The 22,084-nt window shown below is 41.2% G+C and overlaps 1 protein-coding gene across 1 annotated transcript in view; it reads right to left on the bottom strand.

Annotated features, from left to right (window-relative positions):
- Window positions 1-263: 263 nt before the first annotated feature.
- Window positions 264-22,084, bottom strand: part of CCDC69 (coiled-coil domain containing 69) — a 35,542-nt gene continuing 13,721 nt past the window's right edge. The window contains exons 2-9 of the mRNA XM_075274923.1: window positions 15,231-15,276; window positions 14,583-14,719; window positions 12,828-12,915; window positions 11,436-11,476; window positions 10,195-10,296; window positions 7,767-7,886; window positions 4,816-4,913; window positions 264-694 (exon numbers count right to left, since the gene is read on the bottom strand). Coding sequence (XP_075131024.1) covers window positions 520-694; window positions 4,816-4,913; window positions 7,767-7,886; window positions 10,195-10,296; window positions 11,436-11,476; window positions 12,828-12,915; window positions 14,583-14,719; window positions 15,231-15,276 — 807 coding nt within the window. The 3' untranslated portion in view covers window positions 264-519. The remainder of the gene's footprint in view (window positions 695-4,815; window positions 4,914-7,766; window positions 7,887-10,194; window positions 10,297-11,435; window positions 11,477-12,827; window positions 12,916-14,582; window positions 14,720-15,230; window positions 15,277-22,084) is intronic.

Below are 22,084 nucleotides of genomic sequence, written 5' to 3'. Positions count from 1 at the left end.
CTCTCGCAGCATTGGGATGCCCCCAGTGCTGTCTGACTGCTGGGGCCCACCTCCAGTGCTGTGAGAGAGCTCATTTACATATCGACAAGAACCGGGATTGTAGGCGAATGGCAGCATGGAGAAGACGACGAAAGGTAGGAGAAGAATAGCCTTTCTTAAGGCTATTCCGACGTGTTACCTACAAAAAATTGTGTCTGACTGATCGGATCCCTTTAATTCTCTGGTGGTTACAACAACAAGTCTAAGGTAGAAGTATAGTGAGTTTAATGACATACATGCTCTTCAGTCTCAGATTAGTGTAACAAAATGGAAGATTATGGTGGAGGGAGTGACGCACTAGTTCAGTCATGGCTGCCACCGACAAATACTGGATTTATTGATTTCATAATTAAAAGTAATAAATAAAAGTAATAAAAGTTCCATCCAGGACAGGAGACAATCCTCGGATCAGGACAATTCAGCTTCTCCGTATAAAATGATGCTTGCTCAGCTTGTCCATTAACTTTAATGGTCTTTGGTCTAAGTTACCAAAACTGCTATGTCCTGTGAGGAAATAGACAACGAGAATGGCAGGGATCCATCTCCGCTGACGGCCCGGTACACGTGCTGCTCTTTATCATGCTGAAGTTGTTCCCGAAGCTGGATTTCCTTCTCTAGGGCAGCTTTGGCGCTTAACAGCTCCTCAGTCAAACACCTGCAACACAATGGAGTGGTGTAAGAATGGGCAATACACTAAAGTAATGTGGTGGAAGGGGACATTGGAGGGTAGGGCCTTAATAATCATTGAAGCTATTCTAGTCTTGTAGATTACATTTAAAGGGGTTGCGTTGTTAAGGACACTTATCCCCTATCCACAGGACAGGGGAAGTGTCAGGTTGTTGGGGGTCTGTCAGATCAGCAGGACATGGCACCAATAGTCCTTAAGCCTCTTATTGTGAATGGATCACCAGTGCACTTGCTTGACCAGTGTTTCATTCACAACTATGGGTAAGGGGCTGCCAAGACTGCAATTTTAGTCCCCAGTTCTCAGAGTTTGGCTTCCCAGTGAGATAACACTTATCTCCTACCCACAGGATAGGAGTAAGTGTCCTTAATGGAGCAACCCCTTTAAGGTATATCATTATTACTGAACTGAAGGACAGCTATTCTGATCACATCAATAAATCCTGTTACCAAACAATGATGTTTTGGTCTTTATGAAGAATCGCACAAGGTAAAAATGAAGCAATGAGTAAAATAAATACTGACTAGGTGTCCCATCAATTGGCGAATAAGTAGGGCAATACTTGTCATCCCACGTGTCCCTCTTGTGTACTTATAGATTATCCACCATTTTCTGTTGCCTGCACCAGGATTTGCCATCTTTATATGAGGCACAGTATCAGTTATTGTGTATTGACTGCTTAGTTCATGTAATTTATATTCATGACCCCTAGATGTACCATATTAATATACAGCACAGGCTGAATGTACAATGTGAATTGGGACCTTCCTTGCAGAGATATCACCATTTTTTTTACTATATGAAAATGATCTCTTTGGAACAATGAGGGAATTATTGTTGCTCTAAAAGGGTAAGCTTTAAGCGCTACCACACTCCTTGCTGCAAAGAGTCTGTTTGCAGATTTCCAAAAAAGAAAAAAAAAGTGATATTCTCCACGGGGGAGTCACAGTGCTTTTTGTCAGTATTTTCCATCAGTATTTGTAAGCCAAAACCAGGAGAGGCTCCAATACACAAATGAGGTGCAACTTTTTCATTGCATATATGTATGTGTACGTGTGTTTCACTTCGGGTATTGGTTTACAAGCACTGACCATGTAAAAGGGACCTAAGGAAAAAAAAAAAGTTATCAAACTAATCCAATACATTTCAATGAATAGGTGAGTGAAAACCTGGGCAGAGGGGCGGCTTTGGATATAGTGTACAGGGAGAGTCGCAAAACTGATAAGGGCCATGGAGAACTTCAGTCATGAGGAGAGATCAAAAGTATTCAATTTATTTAGGTATGAAAACAGACGTATAAAGGGAACACAAATGTGAATAAATATAATTATAAATTGCAAAATAAATATATTAAATGGTCCATCCAACAAACATGCTGAACAGCTATTCCATGTAAAATGCTCTTAAAAGATAAGGTGGCACTATAAAAGCTATGAACCTTGAAGGAGTCGACCTGAGGAGCTGGTCACAGCAGCCACAAATGACAGCTTACATGTTTTCTCGCAAAAAAAACCAAAAAACATTGACTACTATGTAAATGTCTAGAATTCCCCCCGCCCCCCCCATTTGGCCATGTCCTTTCCCATCCCGATGTTGAACTCTCCTACCTATCCTTATTGCCACTGCTGTGTTTCTTACTATAGCTTCTTCTAGGCTTAACATATCAAATCAGAGCCATCCATGTTATTGATGTAGATATGTTATTACCTTTGGCATATTCTGTCTGTTAAACAATTTCTGACACCCAAATGGATTTTTCATACAGATAACCTCTTCACATGTCACCAGCGTCTGATCATTGGAGGTCTGACACATGGAGCCTGCACAGATCAGCTGTCCTGGCAGCCTCCAGGTACTGGAAGCTACACAGTGAATGGGGAGAACGTGCAGGCTCTTACTCTGGTAACAGGAGCAGGGCTGTCCACTGTATAGTGATGGTTCTGGGGAATTTCACAAGATCAGAAGCAGTACACTGCTAAATTATATAACGGTGTACATACCATAGGGGCAGCCAAACAACGGCTCTGTGGCTGATGGAGAGACACAGAACTGCCATTGGGATTTCTTTTATTGAAATTTCATATTGCCCCGTTTATACAGAAAACCTGTATATGGTAACAGACAACAAACAAAGCCTGTATAGTCTGATCCTGCAGCTATACTTCCTTCCATCAGTCCCTTAGTTATTAGTAACCTTCTAAATGTATGTTAGCATAAAGCAGTGAGAACAAGAAAGTGCAATATGATAAGAAAATGCTATTTTTCTTTACTTTTACCATTCAAATACAAAGGTCTTTTTTCCCCATTAAGACCTATTGCAAAGTTACTTCATTTTTGTTCATAGCACTGTGCATGCCCTGTGTGTCTTTATACAGTATGGGTGTCCCACACCAGGGGTGGTGGTGGATGCTCTGCTGTCTATTATATTATTGCAGTGCATTACAGAAGTGATTAGAGAATTGCTCTGCCAGGACTGGCAAAAATAAAGTTTATTGAGGCTGAGGCCCCACGCTGCAGAAATGCAGCTTGTTTTGTTTCAGATTTTGTGACAGTTTTTTGAGCCAAAGCCAGGAGTGGATTGAGCAGAAGATAGAAGTATACCCCATTCCTTTTGTAGCCATTCTTGGCTTTGGCTCAAAAAAAACCCAAAAACACAGCATAATCTGTAACAAAAGAAACTGCGTTTTCACAATGCGGGGCCTCAGCCTGAAGTGTGTTTCTAAAACGGAAAAAAACACATACAAAAAAAAAAATAAATAAATAAAAATTGTCTTACAAAGATCTTTATTTTTTTTTTTAATTGTAAAAAATGTAAGAAAATGGCATAGGACTTTTAATGCCGCACCAACAATAACTAAAATTATCACTTTATATCTTCCGCACAGTGAATGCTGAAAATGGAAACAAACAAAAAAAAAAAAAGTACAAAAATTGATCTCTCTTTGATCATCTGCGTCCCCCAAAAATGTACCAAAATTAGATAAAAAATTCATATGTACCCCAAAATGTCACCAATGAAAAATACAATTTTTCCTGCAAAAAGTCCACACAAAGCTTCACTGATGGAAGATAAAAGTTTTGGATCTTTTTGTTTTTATTATGCAAAATTGGTAAAATACAAAAACAAGTATATAAATGTGGTATCACAGTAACGGCAGTGACCTGGAAAATAACATCTTGAGGAGGAGTTTACTAGAATAGCTACTCTATTGGCCAATAATAGGTGCATTCTAGCTGAGTCTAGTTTTAGACCATTTTATTCCAACTAGCTTGACAAGAGATATGGCTTAGAGAGAACCCGTCAATGAAATTTGAGATACTAACCCCCCCCTCCCCCCCACAAGTCCTTGGGTGTCCCAGATAACCCTGTTGTAAAGCAGCTATCTGCAGTATTGAAAAAAAAAAAAACACCTTTAAGCTGAGGCCCCAAGTTGCGGAAACGCAGCTCTTTTTGTTGCAGATTTTGTTGCGTTCTTTTGAGCCAAAGCCAGGAGTGGATGGAGCAGAAGGGAGAAGTATAAGAAGCTTCCCTTATATTTCCCATTCCTTTTGTAGCCATTCTTGACTTTGGCACTAAAATCCACAACATAATCTGATTTTTTTTTGTTGCAGATTTTGCATAAAATTCTGTATCAACATGAGCCAACTACACTTGACAGTCTGGGGCATCTAAGTTCACATAATAAATGTTATCTAGACTGCATATTGAATTACAATTCTCAATTTTTAATAAAAATTATCTAAAACGTAACAAAACTTAATAAGTTACAAATATAGACCTCTAAATGGCGCCACTACACAAAACATCGTTATATGGCTATTCTGATGGAGAAATTAAAAAAGATCCTCCTCATGTAACGGATGATGAGAAAAAAAAATAGCTTGGTTGGTGAGGCCCAGAATATTCTGGCCAACTTAATATTGGCTGTAGAAATTCAATTGCGGCAGGAAGCCACAGATTTATCATGTACTATGTGGGAAGCAGAACTTTGACATTGTATTAATATATGTAGCTGACAATTGATGTGTGGTCCTAAAACGAAGAATCCCAAGCTGAAAAGTAATGAAATACAAGTCAAAGCAGAGCTCACACTGCAATGGTGGAGTGCTTGTGTGTCTGTTCTTGAAGAGCTTCATTCTCCTGCTGGAGCTTCTTCACTTTCTCCTCCAGTGTAAGAATCTTCTCCATCTGCCAAGAACACAGAATTGAGGATGTAAAACCTGTTATGATCATTCTGCTTATAAGAAACACTCCTTGCAACTCCCCCCCCCCCCCCCCAACACTTATAAATCAGTGGTTCAGAGCAATGAAAAGAGTGAAACGTATCTGTATTGTGCTGATATAGGGTCCACCACTGCCCCGCCTGATCTCCGGATTCTTACAAGGGATATTCAAACAAACAGGTTTAATATTGTAGACAATTAAAAGCTAAATATTTTGGAAAATATAAATTTTGTAGTGTTTTAACGATTTTCTCTAACCTTCCCTGCCTTCATGGTCATATCTACCGACAACTGACTGTCACCACTGCTATGGTCTATAAATCTAATGCATTACTATAAGAATGTGGTCCTGACGTAACTTGTTCTGATCTGCAGATTTACACTTTTTCAGTGAATGGATGTGAATAGTAGCACACCTGATAGCTACACAAAACAAATTGTACGTTTTCACTTGTATCACCCAATTAAACTACCAATTTAAAGAGGGGAAAATGAAAAAAATATTGTGACAGTGCTTCTTCAAGGTCCACCCTCCGTTTATACTGAAAAATTGTAGATCACCTTTCCACTGCATCCTATACTATGCCGCTATAATTGTGATAATGATATTACTCTATGTATGTTCAGTTACTTGCAACAAGAATTCTGGAATAAAAGCCCCAAACAGCAAGTGTCTGACAAGGATCTGACACCTAAATCAGCACTCCTATAAGACCCGCTGCCACTTCAAAGACCAGTGACATTCCTTTGTCACATGGCGTGACTGCAGCTCTGATCCATTCACGTTATCGTATACACTAGAGTATAAGCTGAGGCCCCTAATTTTACCACAAAAAACTGGGAAAACTTATTGACTCGAGTATAAGCCTAGGGGGGAAATGCAGCAGCTACTGGAAAATTTCAAGCACAAAAAAACTGGGTTGAAAAATTCGGCTTATACTCGAGTATATACGGTAATTGCACTGAGCTACTACACCGAGCCCAGCAGCTATACAATGTACAGCACTGTGCTTGGTGAGCTATGAAAAGGCCATAGCACCCAGCTGAATTGTGTGGTCTCTTCAAACTTCTGATCATATGGGTCACATATGTGCGTCCTCCACCAATCTGATATTTTTCATTTATCCTAAGGATTTGTTATCAATACCTTCATCTCAGAGATGCTTTAGGATCCAGACCTACAATAGTTCAAGTGAACTAAACTTAGAACACCATAGGTTTATGTGATGATCTATACTGGGTTCACTTGACCCATTGGGGGGGGGGGGAAAATCGAGGTTTTGCATTCATAAGGAGGACATTATTATCCACATTATCAACATCTGAATGAAGTCCAAGGCTAGGTTCACACGAGCACTGGGCACTCCATCTTTCGGTCCAATAGAGAGCCCGTCCACTAAAACAGCAGTTACCCACAGACACTATAGCCTATAATGGGGTCAGCCAGGAGTCTGTCAGTTTCTGCTGGTTTTATACCGAAACTGGCGCAGAGAAAAGTCCTCTTCTCTCTGCCAATTTTCGCTGGAATCTGTGATCACACGCAGATGAGAACCTAGCCTAAGAAATCTACCAGAATAAAGAGACTAAGACAGAATTACAATATTTAAGAGAATCTGTTACCATGTGAATAACGGATAATGTACAGACAGCTGAAAAGATAGAACTATTATCCCCAAACTTACTTCCAGGACACCTTAAAACAGTCTGTGCCCTGTATGCTGATAAACCATCTAGAGGTCTGCGGAACTATGTGTCTGGGCTTAGGGCTCCTAGGGATACATTACAATACAGGGCAAAGGCCATTTGTAGGCTTACTGCCGGGAAGTGAAAGTGAGGTCACGGACAATAATCTGTTTCTTCAGCTGCCCACACTATATAGTAATGTACAGGATGTTTTCATGGTGGTAGATCCTCACTAAGAGAAACACAGGAAACGCCTGTACGCAAAACAAATAGAGGGACCCTCTACTATATATTACAGTAATTCAGTCCCCAAGTCAGAATTTGACTTAACACCTCTGATGAATAGTTGTAATTACTGCAACTTAGAAACGCGTTAGTGGCAGAATGGTTACTTAATTGTAGGGGGGGGATCTTGATTCCTGGATAGGGAGAGATTCCTGTTACCCCCAATTGCACTTACTAGGATAGGTGATCCTGACTAGTGCGTATTATAGGTCTCTCCTGACGAATCGAGGAATATACCGATAGGAATTTTTGTTGTTTAACCCCTTATCGTGGGCAGTGCCTTAGGTGACTATATTCCTCTAGGGATTTTTTAACTTTGATTACAATGAAGTTTATAACTTTTAATCTATCCTCATTGGTGGGGTTGAACTATCCACTATTGGTTTTTGATTTTGAGGGTACTACCTAGACAATCATTTTTTTGGTTTTTAATTCAGTCCCCATAACCAGAGATGTTGGGTCACACAGTTGTATAGGGGCTCTGTACTATACAAATTAAAAATTAGAAAAAGCTTCTTTAGAGATAGGAATGGGAGCAACAAAATCATTTTGCAGGGGTGTCCCCATAGTAATGGCATTGTAAATCAATGTTCTATAGTAGCCTGCATCATGGAGATCAGCTCCTGACAATGGGTGGGGGTCCGATCACACAGACCTGAGTTACCTGTGTGCATACATGACCACAGATCTATTCATTTCTATGGAATTAATGGCGTTCAGTGGTCGCACATGTGCACTATCGCTCCATTACCACATACAGTATATTTATCATCCATCATGTGGATAGGTATAAATGTGTGTAGTGACAATCCAGTAAGAGTTCAGCGCGTTCCCTGATGATATAACTCACCATGACTTGCTGGTTCAGTAGCTTCTTGTCTTTTTCCTTGATCAGATTATTCTTCATCTCAACCACAAAGTATAAGCTGTGGAGCTCTTGTTCCCAAAACTCACCAGGACTCCCATAATCCTTAGTAAATACCATAAAGGTGATATCATTAGAGAACCGCCATATGTACATACGTATTATAAATAGCACAATGTACTGGAATTTTAATGACAAGCTGATTCTTGTAAAACTGATAGCCGGCTGACATGTAAGGGACTGCTACGGTACACCCTATAAGGATCGTCCATATTCCCCACTGCTAACCCTGAAGATACCATAAGTACAGACTACTGTGAAGCTATACTGACCTGCTGATTCACACAACAGCCAGAAATCACTTTCTCTATAAGTCTATGAGACCCTTGCTGTAACACTTTTATAGATTTGCATAGGGACTGGGGTGGGACTCTGCAGGTCAGTCTATGGGCCCAGTTTGACAGCAGGATAAAGTGAAGGATGTGCCAGGTGAGTGACTGCACAGTGTACTACAAGTACAAAGAAACGCTGCTTTTGCTGTTGCAGATTTTGCTGTGGTTTTTTTGAGCCCAAACCAAGCATGGCTACACAAGGAATGGGAACTATATAGTAAGGACTTGTACTTCTCCCTTCTGTCCAATACACTCCTGACTTTGGCTCAAGAGAACGCCGCAAAATCTGCAACAAATCTACAGGGCTTACACGGTTACATTTTACACTCCTGGCTTTGGCTCAAAAAACTGCAGCAAAATCTGCAAAAAATGTCGATGGGATGTCCCCGTGTCCTGCCCATGCACAGGCCTTTTATTAAATGAATAGGAGCCGCTGAAGCATGGCCGCAAAATAGGACAAAACTAGGACATGTCCTATCTGATGTGGCCCGGACTGTTGGGACTGTGAAAATCACGGTCATGTGTACGGGCCTATAGAAAAGAATGGGTCAGTGTGCTTTCCGTGAAATACATGAATAGCACACTGACCCACAGCACAACAGTCGTAGCCTGTCCCTTCAGCGTGAGTTAGGTTTCTTCCTGTCAGCTCTTACAAGCAAGGAGCAGTATGAAGCTGCATTTCCTAGAAATACACTGGAGATTCTACACACAGCACTCACAGATCTTTTAGCCAGTTAGTCATAGGGATTAATAACTCAGCAGGTAATTGTTTCCGCAATATGGGGCCTCAGCCTTAAATAGGACTCAGAGCAGTGCAAAAGTAATGTAATAAGACTACACCCTCTCTGATAATGGACAAGTCTGACTCACAATGGAAAATATCATCTGCATTAGAACATCCATATGGAAGGGAATTAAAAAAAAATAAAGATGGTGGAGAACCCTGAAATGGCACATCTATTAACACTGCAGCACCTAGCTCTATGTAAGAAATATCAAAACAAATTGCTGGAGTGCCCCTTTAAATCTATGTCTACAACTACTATAAAGATATTAAGTAATCAATTGGAACAGAATTGTGAGCCAATAAATAGATGTCGTAACACAAAATGGGGTTCAAAGTTCATTTTTTAGTGCGGACACAAACACTGGGCAGTTCATGTTTTTTCATTGTGGGAGCCTATGGATGACATACAATCCTATAGGCATACACTTACACATGTTGGGGTTCTGAGTTTGAATAACACAATGTTAATGAAGTCTTATTGTAGCCAAACAGATTCCTGAGCTTAAACACACAACAGTGATACAAATAAACATTACATAAGGCAGAAAAACACAAAGAGAATAAAATGGAAACTCTTCATATTTAAACTTTTGAACTTCTTATAAAAAGGGGTTCTGGCTCTGAAAATAGGAGCCGGCCCTTTAAGCCTCCTTGTGCATGACTGGAGGGAGGTCTGGAATGCAAACACACCTAAGTGCGGAGAGATTATCAAAGGAATAGGATTACCGCATTGTGCACCAAAATAACTACAATGTGAGTAACAATGAGTAACACACTGCGAGGGAATAAACAGAACACAGATCGTGTTTAGTCACCTGAAGAACTTAGATTTGCCAGTGTGAGGATTAAATAGCGCACGTACACCGTAAACACGGCGAGAACTTATGTGAATGTGACGCCAAGTTGTACTAATATCTTAAGGAGCATCTCTCTCCTGACATGTTTGTTAGCAAATACTTGCGTATCTGCCTAAATAACAGCTCTGGAGCAGTTATTTGTGCCGTTCCTCAGTTACTCTTCCTGGAAACGTATGAATAATTTGCCAACTTGGGTGAAACCAGTGTTGTTGTTAATAGGATGTTCCCCACACAGTGTAACACTATCTGCACTGATAAAATAGTGTGAGAGCATGCTGAAACACCCCATAAAAGAGTGGTAATGGGACCAAACTGTTAACCAATGCTGCTACCAATGGTGGAAACTTGTCAGTAGTAACCAAAAGTAGATTTCATACCTTAATATGCCTCCTGTAGTTTTGTTTCAAGGCAGATTGTTCACTTTGCTGTATCCTTTCTAGGAATGATTCCAACTGGCTTTTTAGATCAGTGATAGTTTCCTATAAAAAGCAGACAAATGGAGCATTTTATTTGTGCATTACAATATATATGTATATATTACATGTCCGTCAGAAGTTAGACATGTATTAGACGTGCACTATTTTTTTGCATTACCATGTTAGAGTTTACAGATGTGTCTTTCCTTACCCTTCTACTTGACTCAACAGAGGAGCTGCACAAGAAAATCCCATGCGAACACATAATGCAGACATTAGCTATATATTATATATAAAAAATTATCGGTGATCATTTCAGGGGTTTGCCAGGCTAAAAACATTAATGACCTATCCAGATTATCTATTCTCATCATGTGACATACAGAGAAAGGAGACGGAAGCAGACAGCTCCGTTCTTTGTGTAGTGGTCGGACCAACTTACTGCAGACAGATCCTATTCACTTGAATGGTAACTGCATGTAAACTGCAGTGACTTGGCTGTCTGCTTCCTGCTCCATTCTCTGCGCATCAGCTGCTGAGAACAGCTGATAGATGGGGATGCTGGATGTCGTACCGCCACTGATCTGATCTTGATGTGTCCTTATGAGAAGTCAAATATTTTCAGCCCAGAAAACCTCTTTATTAATATTATTAACTAATTAATAATATAATATCGATAATCACATTTTACAGATTTGCAGTTAAAGGGAGTCTGTCAGAAAAAAAAAAAAAATTGCAATCGAAGTAAGACCTTGTAGTGCTCATTATACAAATATGCCTTTGTTATACAGACTTGCAGCTCCATTATTAAACGAAAACAGGAACAGAAAATGGAAATCCCAACATGACAAGAGCCATGACACCGACCGATCCTGGGGGACACTGTGACTATAAAGGGAACCTGTCACTTTCCGAGACAAAAAATCCTACATTTTCATCTATAGTTTTTAGCTGACTGGGTGCAAAGCTCCTAAAAGAACCATAGATGTGAACAAAGCCTTACAGGTAACAGCATGCTGATGTGCAGTCAAACATGTGGTCAGCTCTCCATTCATTCCCCTTCTGGACGTAGTCGCTGACAGCAGATGGCACCCCCATTCTAGAAACAGGTGTGAGCCATTGAGGTGGCATTTATGGTTTATCCAGTGAACCTGCCATAAACATTTATGATGGAAATACCCCTTTAATATTTCACTGCTTACTGTAAGTGATGCTCTTTCTTGTTCAAAGCTTTTCTGCAGCTCTGTGGAAAGAAACATAGAAAGTATTGTTCATGTTGCAAGATAGTAGAGACCAAAATATAAAATGCAACACAAAACCTAAAACAAAGGTTCCAGTAACAACAGGGTCATTAGACAGTAATAAGCTATTAAATATGTATATACTGTTATACATACATGTTCTCTAGATCTCCCACTCAAAATGTGAAGTGACAGCAGGAGACATGAGGCAGGCATGTGACACCCAAATTCTTCTTCTGCACCCTTGCTTTGTCAAAAAGGGGCTTTGAGGATTATAGCGCTGCCTAGGCACTTGGATCACCCCATATATGCCACTTGTTTCTCACACCACCACTTCCTAGGGCAGGAAGCCCTAACCCCGCCGATACTGAGCAATCTGTTGCAATCTGGTGCTGTCAGGAGGGAGGTGTCAGGCAGGAGCAGACAAGGGTGCTGTTACTCTGAGCTCTGACACTGGCTGCCTCCGACTAGAGCTCTTAATCCCACCCCCTGCCTGACACCACCCTTCTCACATTACAGAGCTTACATACCACATCAGGCACCAAAACTAACAGCACTGATTGCTTGGGAATGGTGAGGGCTAGAGAGAAAATTCCAACTGTGCCGGAATCAGTGGAGCAGAAACTATTAACAGATGCTAAGAACTTGAATTAGTGCAGATGGTGAAAGATCCACTTTAACCCCTTACTACACCCCATATGTGTGACACTGGCAGCTTTAAGTCACCAGGGCTATAAAACATAGCTGACATCCCACTGCAGTAACTGATTTTAGCAGCCTGTCAGTCTACATGCCTACACATCTTCAAAAGCCATTTCTCCTAACCAGAGTACTCCATACACATCAATGCATTCAAACAGGAATCCAATAGATGTAAGCCATCCAAAGCCGCAGCCCATCTCCCTACTGAACACACATACATGTGACTGACAACCATCTAAGGGTGGGTTCAGACCTGCGCCCGGTCTCCGCTTTGCAGGTTTCCGTCTTCTGCCCGAGAAACTGGACAGGATACTGAAACTGGCAGTCAATTTTCAAACCCATTCATTTGAATGGGTTTGCAAAGTGTCCGCCCATGAGCGTCTTCTGTCTCTCTGTGGCAAAACCATTTTTTTTTTTTAACCGGACACAAAGTCGGACATACAGGACTTTATGTCTGGTTTAAAAAAAAAAGAGTTTTGTCGTGGAGACCAGAAGACACTCACGGGCCGACACGGACTGCCGGGTTTCCATCTCCTGTCCAGTTTCTCGGGCAGAAGACAGAAACCTGCAAAGCGGAGACCGAGTGCAGATGTGAACCCGTCCTAATGTGTATGGGCATTTTAATAGTCTGGAATTATAATGCTGTTTTACCTGCAATTTTCACATCCATTTCGGCCTTCATTTCTGAAGTCTTGTCTGAAAGACGCCTTTCTATTTCCAGATCTGCATCTCTCTTAGTCTGCAAGACAATTAATGTGGGTAAGCTACAATACCAAAAGCAATATTTAAGATTCTTTCTGAAAGAAAGCAGAGATAATTCTCTAATTCTAGAGAACCTCTTGTCTAAAGCATCATACTGATGGCCTATCCTGCTCTTAAATGGTAGTCAAATGGCAACCCTAACGTTGCTGCCACTCTGACTCTCAGCTGGTTTGCAATGCTAGGTGTCAAAATTAGGGTGATAATTGTTACATCTTAAGTCACATACACCTTATCAGACGAGGTGTTTTTTTTTTTTAAAAAAAAAAAAAAAAAAAAAAAAAGGAAAGTACATACCCCGTGCCACATTTATTACGTGTTTTGGGCATCAGTTTATGGTGCAAAAGTGCCCCAGAATCTGGCACATTTCTGTTAATAAATTTTCCCCAATGTACCGAGAACAGGACTAGTTGCGTACAGGTTTACAGCACGTGAATATAACTAAGATTGTTCTCATTCGCCGACAGCAAACCAACACCTTTAAAATAGCAATGGATCAAGATATAAAACTATGTTAGAATATTGTACAGCTTCTCAATCACACAGAAATTCTGCTGCATTTATATAGTATCAGTGTAATGATACCTATCAGAGAGGCGGACCTGGAACGTGGGTGTGTCCACCCCTCCTAACATGGATTGGCTCCATGCACTCCTGGCCACGCTAACTGGATGGTGGCTACCTCCTGGTCCTGCTCTATTTATCTATTCAGTAGCTGTAGATTCCCTGAGGAAGTGTTTATTACCAAACACAGAAACGCGTAGGAACCAGATAGCCATGGATAGTAATCCCTCTGTAGCAGTGGTGGCGAACCTTTTAGAGACCGAGTGCCCAAACTGCAACCCACAACCCACTAACTTATCGCAAAGTGCCAACACAGCAATTGAACCTTAAAATTGTATGGATTCACAATTGCGGATAGTTACAGACCCACAAATTACAGTCCTGTCAATGGGAATTTACAGAGCTTGTACTGAAAGGTAAAGGTCTCTGCATCTGGTACCTTTGAACAATTAATATTCACCATTTAGATCACACAGGATCTGTTTTATAGTGACCGTGCAATGTTATTACAGCCTGTACTGATATCACATCTGATATGTTAGTATGGGTTAGCCGACCTGTGCACAGCTCTGCAGAGAGCCAGGATTTAGTTACAGGACCAAGGAACCAAAGCTATCATTGGATTGTGACTTCCGTGGACTTATTGTTACGGTCGATGTGACCGCCGCCGGCTACTAACTTTGTGGATTACAATAAATTGCTGTCTCCCATCCTCTTGCGTCCCTGTTGATTCAAGAGATCCTCCGGAGGAAGGACGTATACCTTTGCTCCGTGACAAACACCATACCTCACATCTTTTTGATATATTTGTACAATGTATAGGTGGCCACATTTTCCATAGCTGGACACTTTGACAGGACTGCTGGCTGTTTTTATGTCCAAGTTCCTCGCACCACTTGTAAACCTCCAATGCTATTGTTTGATCAACCTTTACAGTAAGTCACTGGATTACTTCAATTCGATAAGGTCCAAGGAAGCACACATTGCAATAAAACTAAGCATTTATTCACCTTGTCACTTATAGAACAACGTTTCTGCCATGTAGGGCCTTTTCAAGCCAAGAACGTTATATGTGCAACTAACCTGTTCTTTTATCTCACGTTCCAGCTCTTCCAGTTTGAGGCTGTTGGCCTTTTCCAGGGTGACTTTTTCCTCCTGGAATCTCTGACGGAGGTTTTTGATTTCCTGCTCATTGTCTTTGATCTTTTGGGTCCCGTTATCTACATATTAGGTCAAGCAAACAAAGTGACCATGGCAGAATCCAATAGGGGGAATTTATAAAGACAGGTGTTTACCCCAGACTGAATTAATTCGCCAACAGGTGCAAAATGCACTAAAGTTATGGAGAGGCCGGACCTTGTAATAATTCTGCGCATGTAGGCGCACCTGAATTCAGCCATAGCAAAGCTCAAAACTAATGAATGAATTCCTATGAAAGTAAATAGTTAACAAAGCTATGAATACCAATAATTGTAGAATATAATTGAAATAATCATTTTATTGGGAGTCAGAGTTGAGCGTTATGAACTTTTTCGGACTCCACCCAAAACTGGTCAAGACTCCTAATCTACAGCCCTGCTCTCCAGTCCCAAATTTCCCCAACCAAACCCACATTTTTCTAGGAGCTACCACTATACATTAACATGCAGGAAAGGGTTAAAGAAAAGCTCTGGGTTTCTTCTCCCATCTCTTGTTACCTGCACAACAAAGAATCACACAGAACTTTCTCACCGTTTATGTCATTCAACTCTTGTTCGTTCTTTGCCTTGTGATGTCTCTAAAATGAGAGAAAGAGGACTCATAACTACAGATATAATTACACATATATATATATATATATATATATATATATATATATATATATATATATAAATATTACAGATATATATATGAGCTATAGAACATTATTAGGGTACAATGGGTTACTGGTCACCTGAAAAGCTTGTGATGAGAAGATATCTATAATGAGGACTTGCCATACGGAAGTTTAAGCCCTCTTGGCCAGTGAGATCAGAGGATCTGGGGACCACTGGTGGTGCCAACACCCATCAACTTCTATTAAGTGGGCCATGTAGTGGGCCATGTAGGCGAGGGTCCCAAAGGTCAGGCTTCTACCGATCATAAAATGAGGTATACCCTAGCAATATACAAGATGGGTAAACTCCTTCAAGCCATCTTGCGAAAGTCTACCCTCATCACAAAATGAAAAAAAAAAATATATGTTTTTTTCGGAGGTTCTGCTAAAGGGGTGAGAAGTAATAGACCCCTATCCCTGATTGGACACTTGTCTACTTCATACCTTAACTGTTTATTGGCATCTGGATGAAGGAGATTTTTGGTCTTTTTTTATTTTCAGGAGTTTGTAGACATCCATGATATCTATCTATCTACTCTCCTACCTATCTATTATCTATCTAATATCTATCTATCTCGTATCTATCTATCTAAAACTCTGACTTTTCACAATGTGTGTACATTTAGACAATATATGGGTATGGCGGTATAGTATATAATTTTTTCTTTCAGGTTTTATACAGTATGTGCATGTCAAAGGTGTGGAAATTGTACAGAAATCTGGACAGCAAAATGCTTAAACACAACAAGTTTTGCAGAGTAACTGGAGCAGACCTATACAGTGACACTGTGTCTAAACGCTTTTTTTCGTGATAGCTGAGCTAATTTCTATAGCACGCCAAGGTGATGACGTTTCCCCCCCCCAGGGGAGAAACAGGATGCAGAAGAACCACATCCTGATCACAGAGAGTTCACCGAGCACCATGATGGAGAGGAGAGACTCACATAGATCGCTCTTGAATTCCGCTCAATGCTTCAAGCTGTACAGTTGTCAAATCCAGTCACTGTAAAGGGTTAACTTGCCTAAATAAATATGTTGTGGGGGGAGTTAAACTACGTAAAACTGTATTACTGAATGCAAAATTAATCAGCCATGAACCAGGTTTAGAGAACTTGTATTAATATCATAATCTGGAATATCCTGATGTGACTACGTCCACTCGGTCAGCACCGTACCAGTCTAATGGACATAAGAAGCCATGTCTTATAAAGGCTATATACAGGTAAAAGTTAGAAATACCCTACTGTTTTGTGTGTTCGGCCATATGCAGGCCAAGGTGCAAGGAGGTTGAGGCTGCTACTACAAGTAGCAGGAGTAAAGGCTCTCTTCACATTACATTAGGTGATACATAGATATGTTTGGCAGCTGTATTATGGCCATGTACTAGGCTACAAGCTTTATAGAAAAGTCAAAGACAAGTTTCTCTGAGTGCAGAGAGGTGGCGAGGAGGTTTGCCAGTCCCTGTAATAAGGCGATTCTTCACACTCTAATACATTGCTATACTTAATGGGTAACCCCTTGAAGCAAACAATGTTTTTGGATTAGAGCCAGGTACCTGCAGGATCTCGTAGCAAAGACTGTAAGTGATCACACCCAACACTCAGGTCTGAGACTATAGAAACAGCTTGGCAACTGCTAACCAGAACATTTGTAACCACCACAATGGCGCTAGATTAGATACAATGACATATACCATTTAATCCTCACATACTGAAACAAAAACCTACAGCCACACTACAACCTCCCATACCGCACCACAATCTTGCAATGAGAAGCAGTTTGCTGGATCACTGTGTTTACGGCCATAAAATGTCTATCAAAAAGTGGATGTAACAAGTAGACGTCATATCCAGTGTGCCAATGTGTCTGGGCGGTTGCGGCCTTGCGATGCTCACTGGCCAGTTAGGCTGGAGAGCACGGTCACCTACACACATCTCAAATTTTTTAAAGGTATTCTATCATTAGAATCCCGTTTTTAGCTAAACCCACGTCGGAATAGCCTTAAAGGGGTATTCCCATCTACATAATTATTTTTACATTTGTAGATAATTAAAAGTTAAACATTTTTACAAATATAAGTAATTAAAAATTCTGCAGCGTTTTAAAGGTTTTCTCTAACTTTCTTAGTGGTGACAGTCTGTTAGCTTGATCGGTTGCCAATGGATACGACCACCAATGCAGAAACTTTCTAAGGTCAGAAAATCAGCCATGATTTCCTTATCGTGGCCGGGATATCTTCTGATACATGTAGTGTCCCTGCCTGATAACCCGGCTACAATAAGAAAATCATAGCTGGGCTCCTGACAAGTTCTAGACCATAAAAAGTTTCTTCATTAGTGGTCGTATCCACAGCAACCGATCAAGATAACAGACTGTCACCACTAAGAAAGTTAGAGAAAATCTTTAAAACTCTGCAGAATTTTTAATTACTTATATTTGCAAAAAATTTTAACTTTTAATTATCTACAAATATAGATATGATTATGTACATGGGAATACCTCTTTAAGGCTATTCTTCCCCTACCTTTAGAGGGCTTCTCCACGCTGCCGTTCCTTAGATATCCCGGTTTTCGTCCAGATGTTAATTCGTTTTCTCGCAGCACTGGGGGCAACCCCTGTGCTGCGAGAAAAATATCCAGTGCCGCCTTCTTCTGTTCGCTGTTGCTTCTTTCCTGTTCGCCACAGGAAAATGGCAATGGACATGCACAGTCAGCGCTTTTTGAAGACGACGTGACGGGATAAGGAAGAAGAGGCGGTGAACAAGAAGAAGGTGGCGCTGGATACTTTTCTTGCAGCACAGGGTACGCCCCCAGTGCTGTTTGAGCTCTGGGGACCGCCCCCAGTGCTGCGAGAAAACTAATTAGCATATGGACAAAAACTGGGATATCTAAGGAATGGCGGTGTGGAGAAGACATCTAAAGGAAGGGGAATAATAGCCTTTCTTAAGGCTATTCTGACATCGGTTTAGCTTAAAACGGGATTCTAATGATATATCTCTCTACCTTATAAAAATGAATTTCTGTCTGTCTGTTCTTTATGCGCGACCAAACGACTGGACCGATCTTCACCAAATTTGGCACACAGATACTTCAGGTATCAGGGAAGGTTTAAGATGAGAACCCAACTCACTCAGACGTACCGTTCTGGAGATACAGCTTTCCCAACACCCTGACCCCTCATTAGCCAAAACAAACCTGCAAGTCTTTCACTCATATTCCAACTGCCATACACACGGTCACTCCACATGTACAATCCAACACTGATATCCAAGCTGAGATACACGCATCAGAGGATTAGATACACAGGTCAGCACACAGTATCACATGTCAGACGATTAGATAAGCTTGTCTGCACACAGTACCACAAGCTGAAAGATTAGATATGGAAACACACAAACGATATAGAAAATACACCAGTGCAAAATTGGACAATTCCTATGGGGCCACTACACAAACAAAAAATGAAATATACCCGTGCCAAGCCGGGTTCTCCTGCTAGTATTAAATAGGCATCAATAAGTCAGTGCTTTACAACATCTACTTGATAGTCTTTCTACTTGGATTTTTACATCCTTATAGTAAGTGTATTAGAATGGTGTACTATGCAAATAGTATAGTGCAGTACGGTGTGATACTTAACGAGGACCTTTCATGTCCTCATCGCTGTGTGGTATTATATACATTGGCTGCCTATTCATTATAGAATACAATATAAAGTTATCACCCTCATCCACAAGGCTCTCCATAACGCTGCACCTCCATACATTTCCTCTCTCATCTCTGTCTACCGCCCAACCCGTGCTCTCCGCACACTCAATGACCTAACACTTACATCCTCTATTATCAGAACCTCCCACACTCGTATACAAGACTTCTTCCGAGTCGCACCACTTCTCTGGAATGCTCTACCCCAGACAATCAGATTAACCCCCAATTTTTACAACTTCAAGCACAAACTAAAGACGCATCTTTATAGACAGGCCCATCACAATTCCTAATGTAAACGTTTCTGTACCGTAATTAGAATCCCTAAAACAAACCCTACTGTGTTCACTACCCGACATGATATGATGCCGTTTGAGACTGACTTTATCCATTTGCACGTTAAAGGATATGACTGGTGACGGCTCATACAGTTTTGTTTGTGTAATGACAGTAACTTCTATTACAAAATTGTCTGACCATTGTATAAGCAATGCTACCTCCGATGCAGCCCCTGCTACCTCTTTTATCACCCCCTCTACCTCACAGATTGTAAGCTCTTGCGAGCAGGGCCCTCAGTCCCATTGTGCGAAGTGACTATTTCTTTGTAATGTATCTTTTTGTCTGTACATGAACCCTACAAATTGTACAGCGCTGCAGAATATGTTGGCGCTATATAAATAAAATGCATTATTATTATTTATTGTATACCACTAGAAAGCTGACAGTGCACATTGATATCTCCAGCACCGGGGCTCATACTGGGAAAGCAGACATGGTGCTGAATTCGGCGCACTGTCGGCTTCCTAGTGGTATATAATACCGCACATCAATGAGACTCCCTTTAAGGATGTCTCTCTGTTTGATGCACGATTCACAAGGCATCACAGAGCACATTTTATATAATTACAGATACCCGGGGAATAGTGCAGACCACAGTAAAAAGTATAAGACTCTGTCATTAATTTCAGCGCACAAAATATAAACGCCTAAAAGGGTATGAAAGACAGTGAAAGGTCACACCCTGCAAAAGTCCATCTTATGTTCTACCAATCATCAAGAATTTGTGAGACAAAGAACAGAGAAGTTTGTTAAACCAGAGCTAGAAGATGTACAACAGTACCCGTAGGGCCAAATTTCCAGTCTGTGATACTGGGAGGCCCAGCCTGCCTGCAGTTCCACTATCCTATACTATATACTGCCACAGTCACCTGAATTCAGGCTGGGAAGTCTGACTGATGCACAGATTGTATTATACGCCCCGGATTCCCCTATGTGCATGGTACCTTAAGGACCTGATATGGCATAGAGGCCTGCACTCCAGGTATCTACTGTACAGTGCAAGAAAGACTAGGTTCACACCTGTGTCTGGTCTACTTTCAAAAAATTCGTTTTTTCAGGTGGAAATGGGGAGGAAACCCAGCAGGCCCCAGCAGGCTGGTTCATACGTGAGTAGGGTGTGGCGGAATTTGGTTCAGAATAAAAACGCTTCAGGAATTAGGAAGAGGTTTTTGGGGCGGTTTTTAGTAAAAACCGCATCAAAAACCGCCAGGCGGTTTTTCCCTCCAGCACAAAAAATGGACCTTTAAAAAACGTGCCCTGGATTTTGACACGGTTTTCTGCCTCCCATTCACTTGTATTGATTTCCTGAGGCGGAATCCGCCTCAAGAAAGGACAGCTCGCTTCTTTTTTCCGCTATTGTGGGGGGGCGGATTTTGAGGAGGATTCCGTGTCAAAATCCCCCCCCCCCCTCTTGCCGCGTGTGAACGGGGCCTTAGTGTCCATGGGTTTCCGCAGGTAACCGCTTTTTTAAGCTGATTAGGTTTCCGATTATGGGATTCCCAAGCGGAAACCCAAATGCAGATGTGAATGTAGCGTAACCCATTTCAAATCCTTTATTTCTGTAGCACTCTGAAAAAAAACTCTGATTTGGAACCATTGCCCGATAACAAATCTTACACATTGCACCACGGTAAAGTCCTAATATCTATAAAGGTTGTGCACTCCGGAATTATAAAGTTGTTCTTGTGCAGACAAATACAGTCACCTTCTACACTTCTGCCTGTGGCAAGAGAGGGCATTGAAGGGGGAGACTTCCAGGTGAGGGATTTTTTTGTTTGTTTTTACAGTACACCATGGGGGAAATATCTAACAAATTGCAAAGTTGTCCTGCCCGTACAGAGCTACCTCTATCTGATCAACCCTCTAAAAACACCAAAGGGTGGGAGAGGGGTGGTAGAATGTGAAGTAATACACATGTCTAGTAAATATTTGGCGTCCAGGATACAGGATAATGATCCTACCAAATACTTTCTCCCTTCTCATGTGTGAAACCATCACAAGAATGAAAACTGTAAGGGGCGACTCTCACGGATGACAGCCATTCAGCCCCTCTCCAGCACGTTCGATAGAGGAGATGTGTATCATGTGGGCTTAGATGGAAAACAGGAAAGCGTAGTGGAAAAAAAAATGAGATTGATGACAGAGACTCTACAAGGAATGTGTGAACATCAGTGAGTCAGGCCTGTGTGCGGGCGTAAATTTATATCGCTTGTCTGGCAGTGACTTGGCGCTGTGATGGCTGCCATCATCAATCGCTAGACAAAGAGTTGCAGATCTCTCTATTTACACTGCACATTTCATCTGATCAACCAAGGCCTAAAAATAGACTCAAAGATGTCCGAGAAGATTTATAGCGATAAAACCCGTTACCTGAGAGTCCTGGAAATGTCTGGTAAAGGCATTGGGGGGAACCTACTATTGGTATAAAGGGTACAGTTGTGGTGGATTGTTGGAGCACAAGCATTTCTAAGTCAAACTTTTGCCAAATGTTCTGCAGTGTTTTCAGCGAAACGCAAGGGTGCATTGAGCAGAATGGACAAATATGAAAGTGTTCCCTTTATACTTCCCATTTCTGGGTTTGGCTCAAAAAAAAAGAAAAAAAAAAAACAAAAAAAAAAACACAGCAAATTCTGCAACAAGAGAAGCAGCTTTTCCGCAACGTTGGGATTTCGCACAAACATAGCCAT

The sequence above is a fragment of the Leptodactylus fuscus genome, chromosome 5 (genome assembly GCF_031893055.1).
Source record: "Leptodactylus fuscus isolate aLepFus1 chromosome 5, aLepFus1.hap2, whole genome shotgun sequence".
NCBI lineage: Eukaryota > Metazoa > Chordata > Amphibia > Anura > Leptodactylidae > Leptodactylus > Leptodactylus fuscus.
The sequence above is the reverse complement of the archived record's forward strand: the minus strand, read 5'-3'. Positions and strand labels throughout refer to the sequence as shown.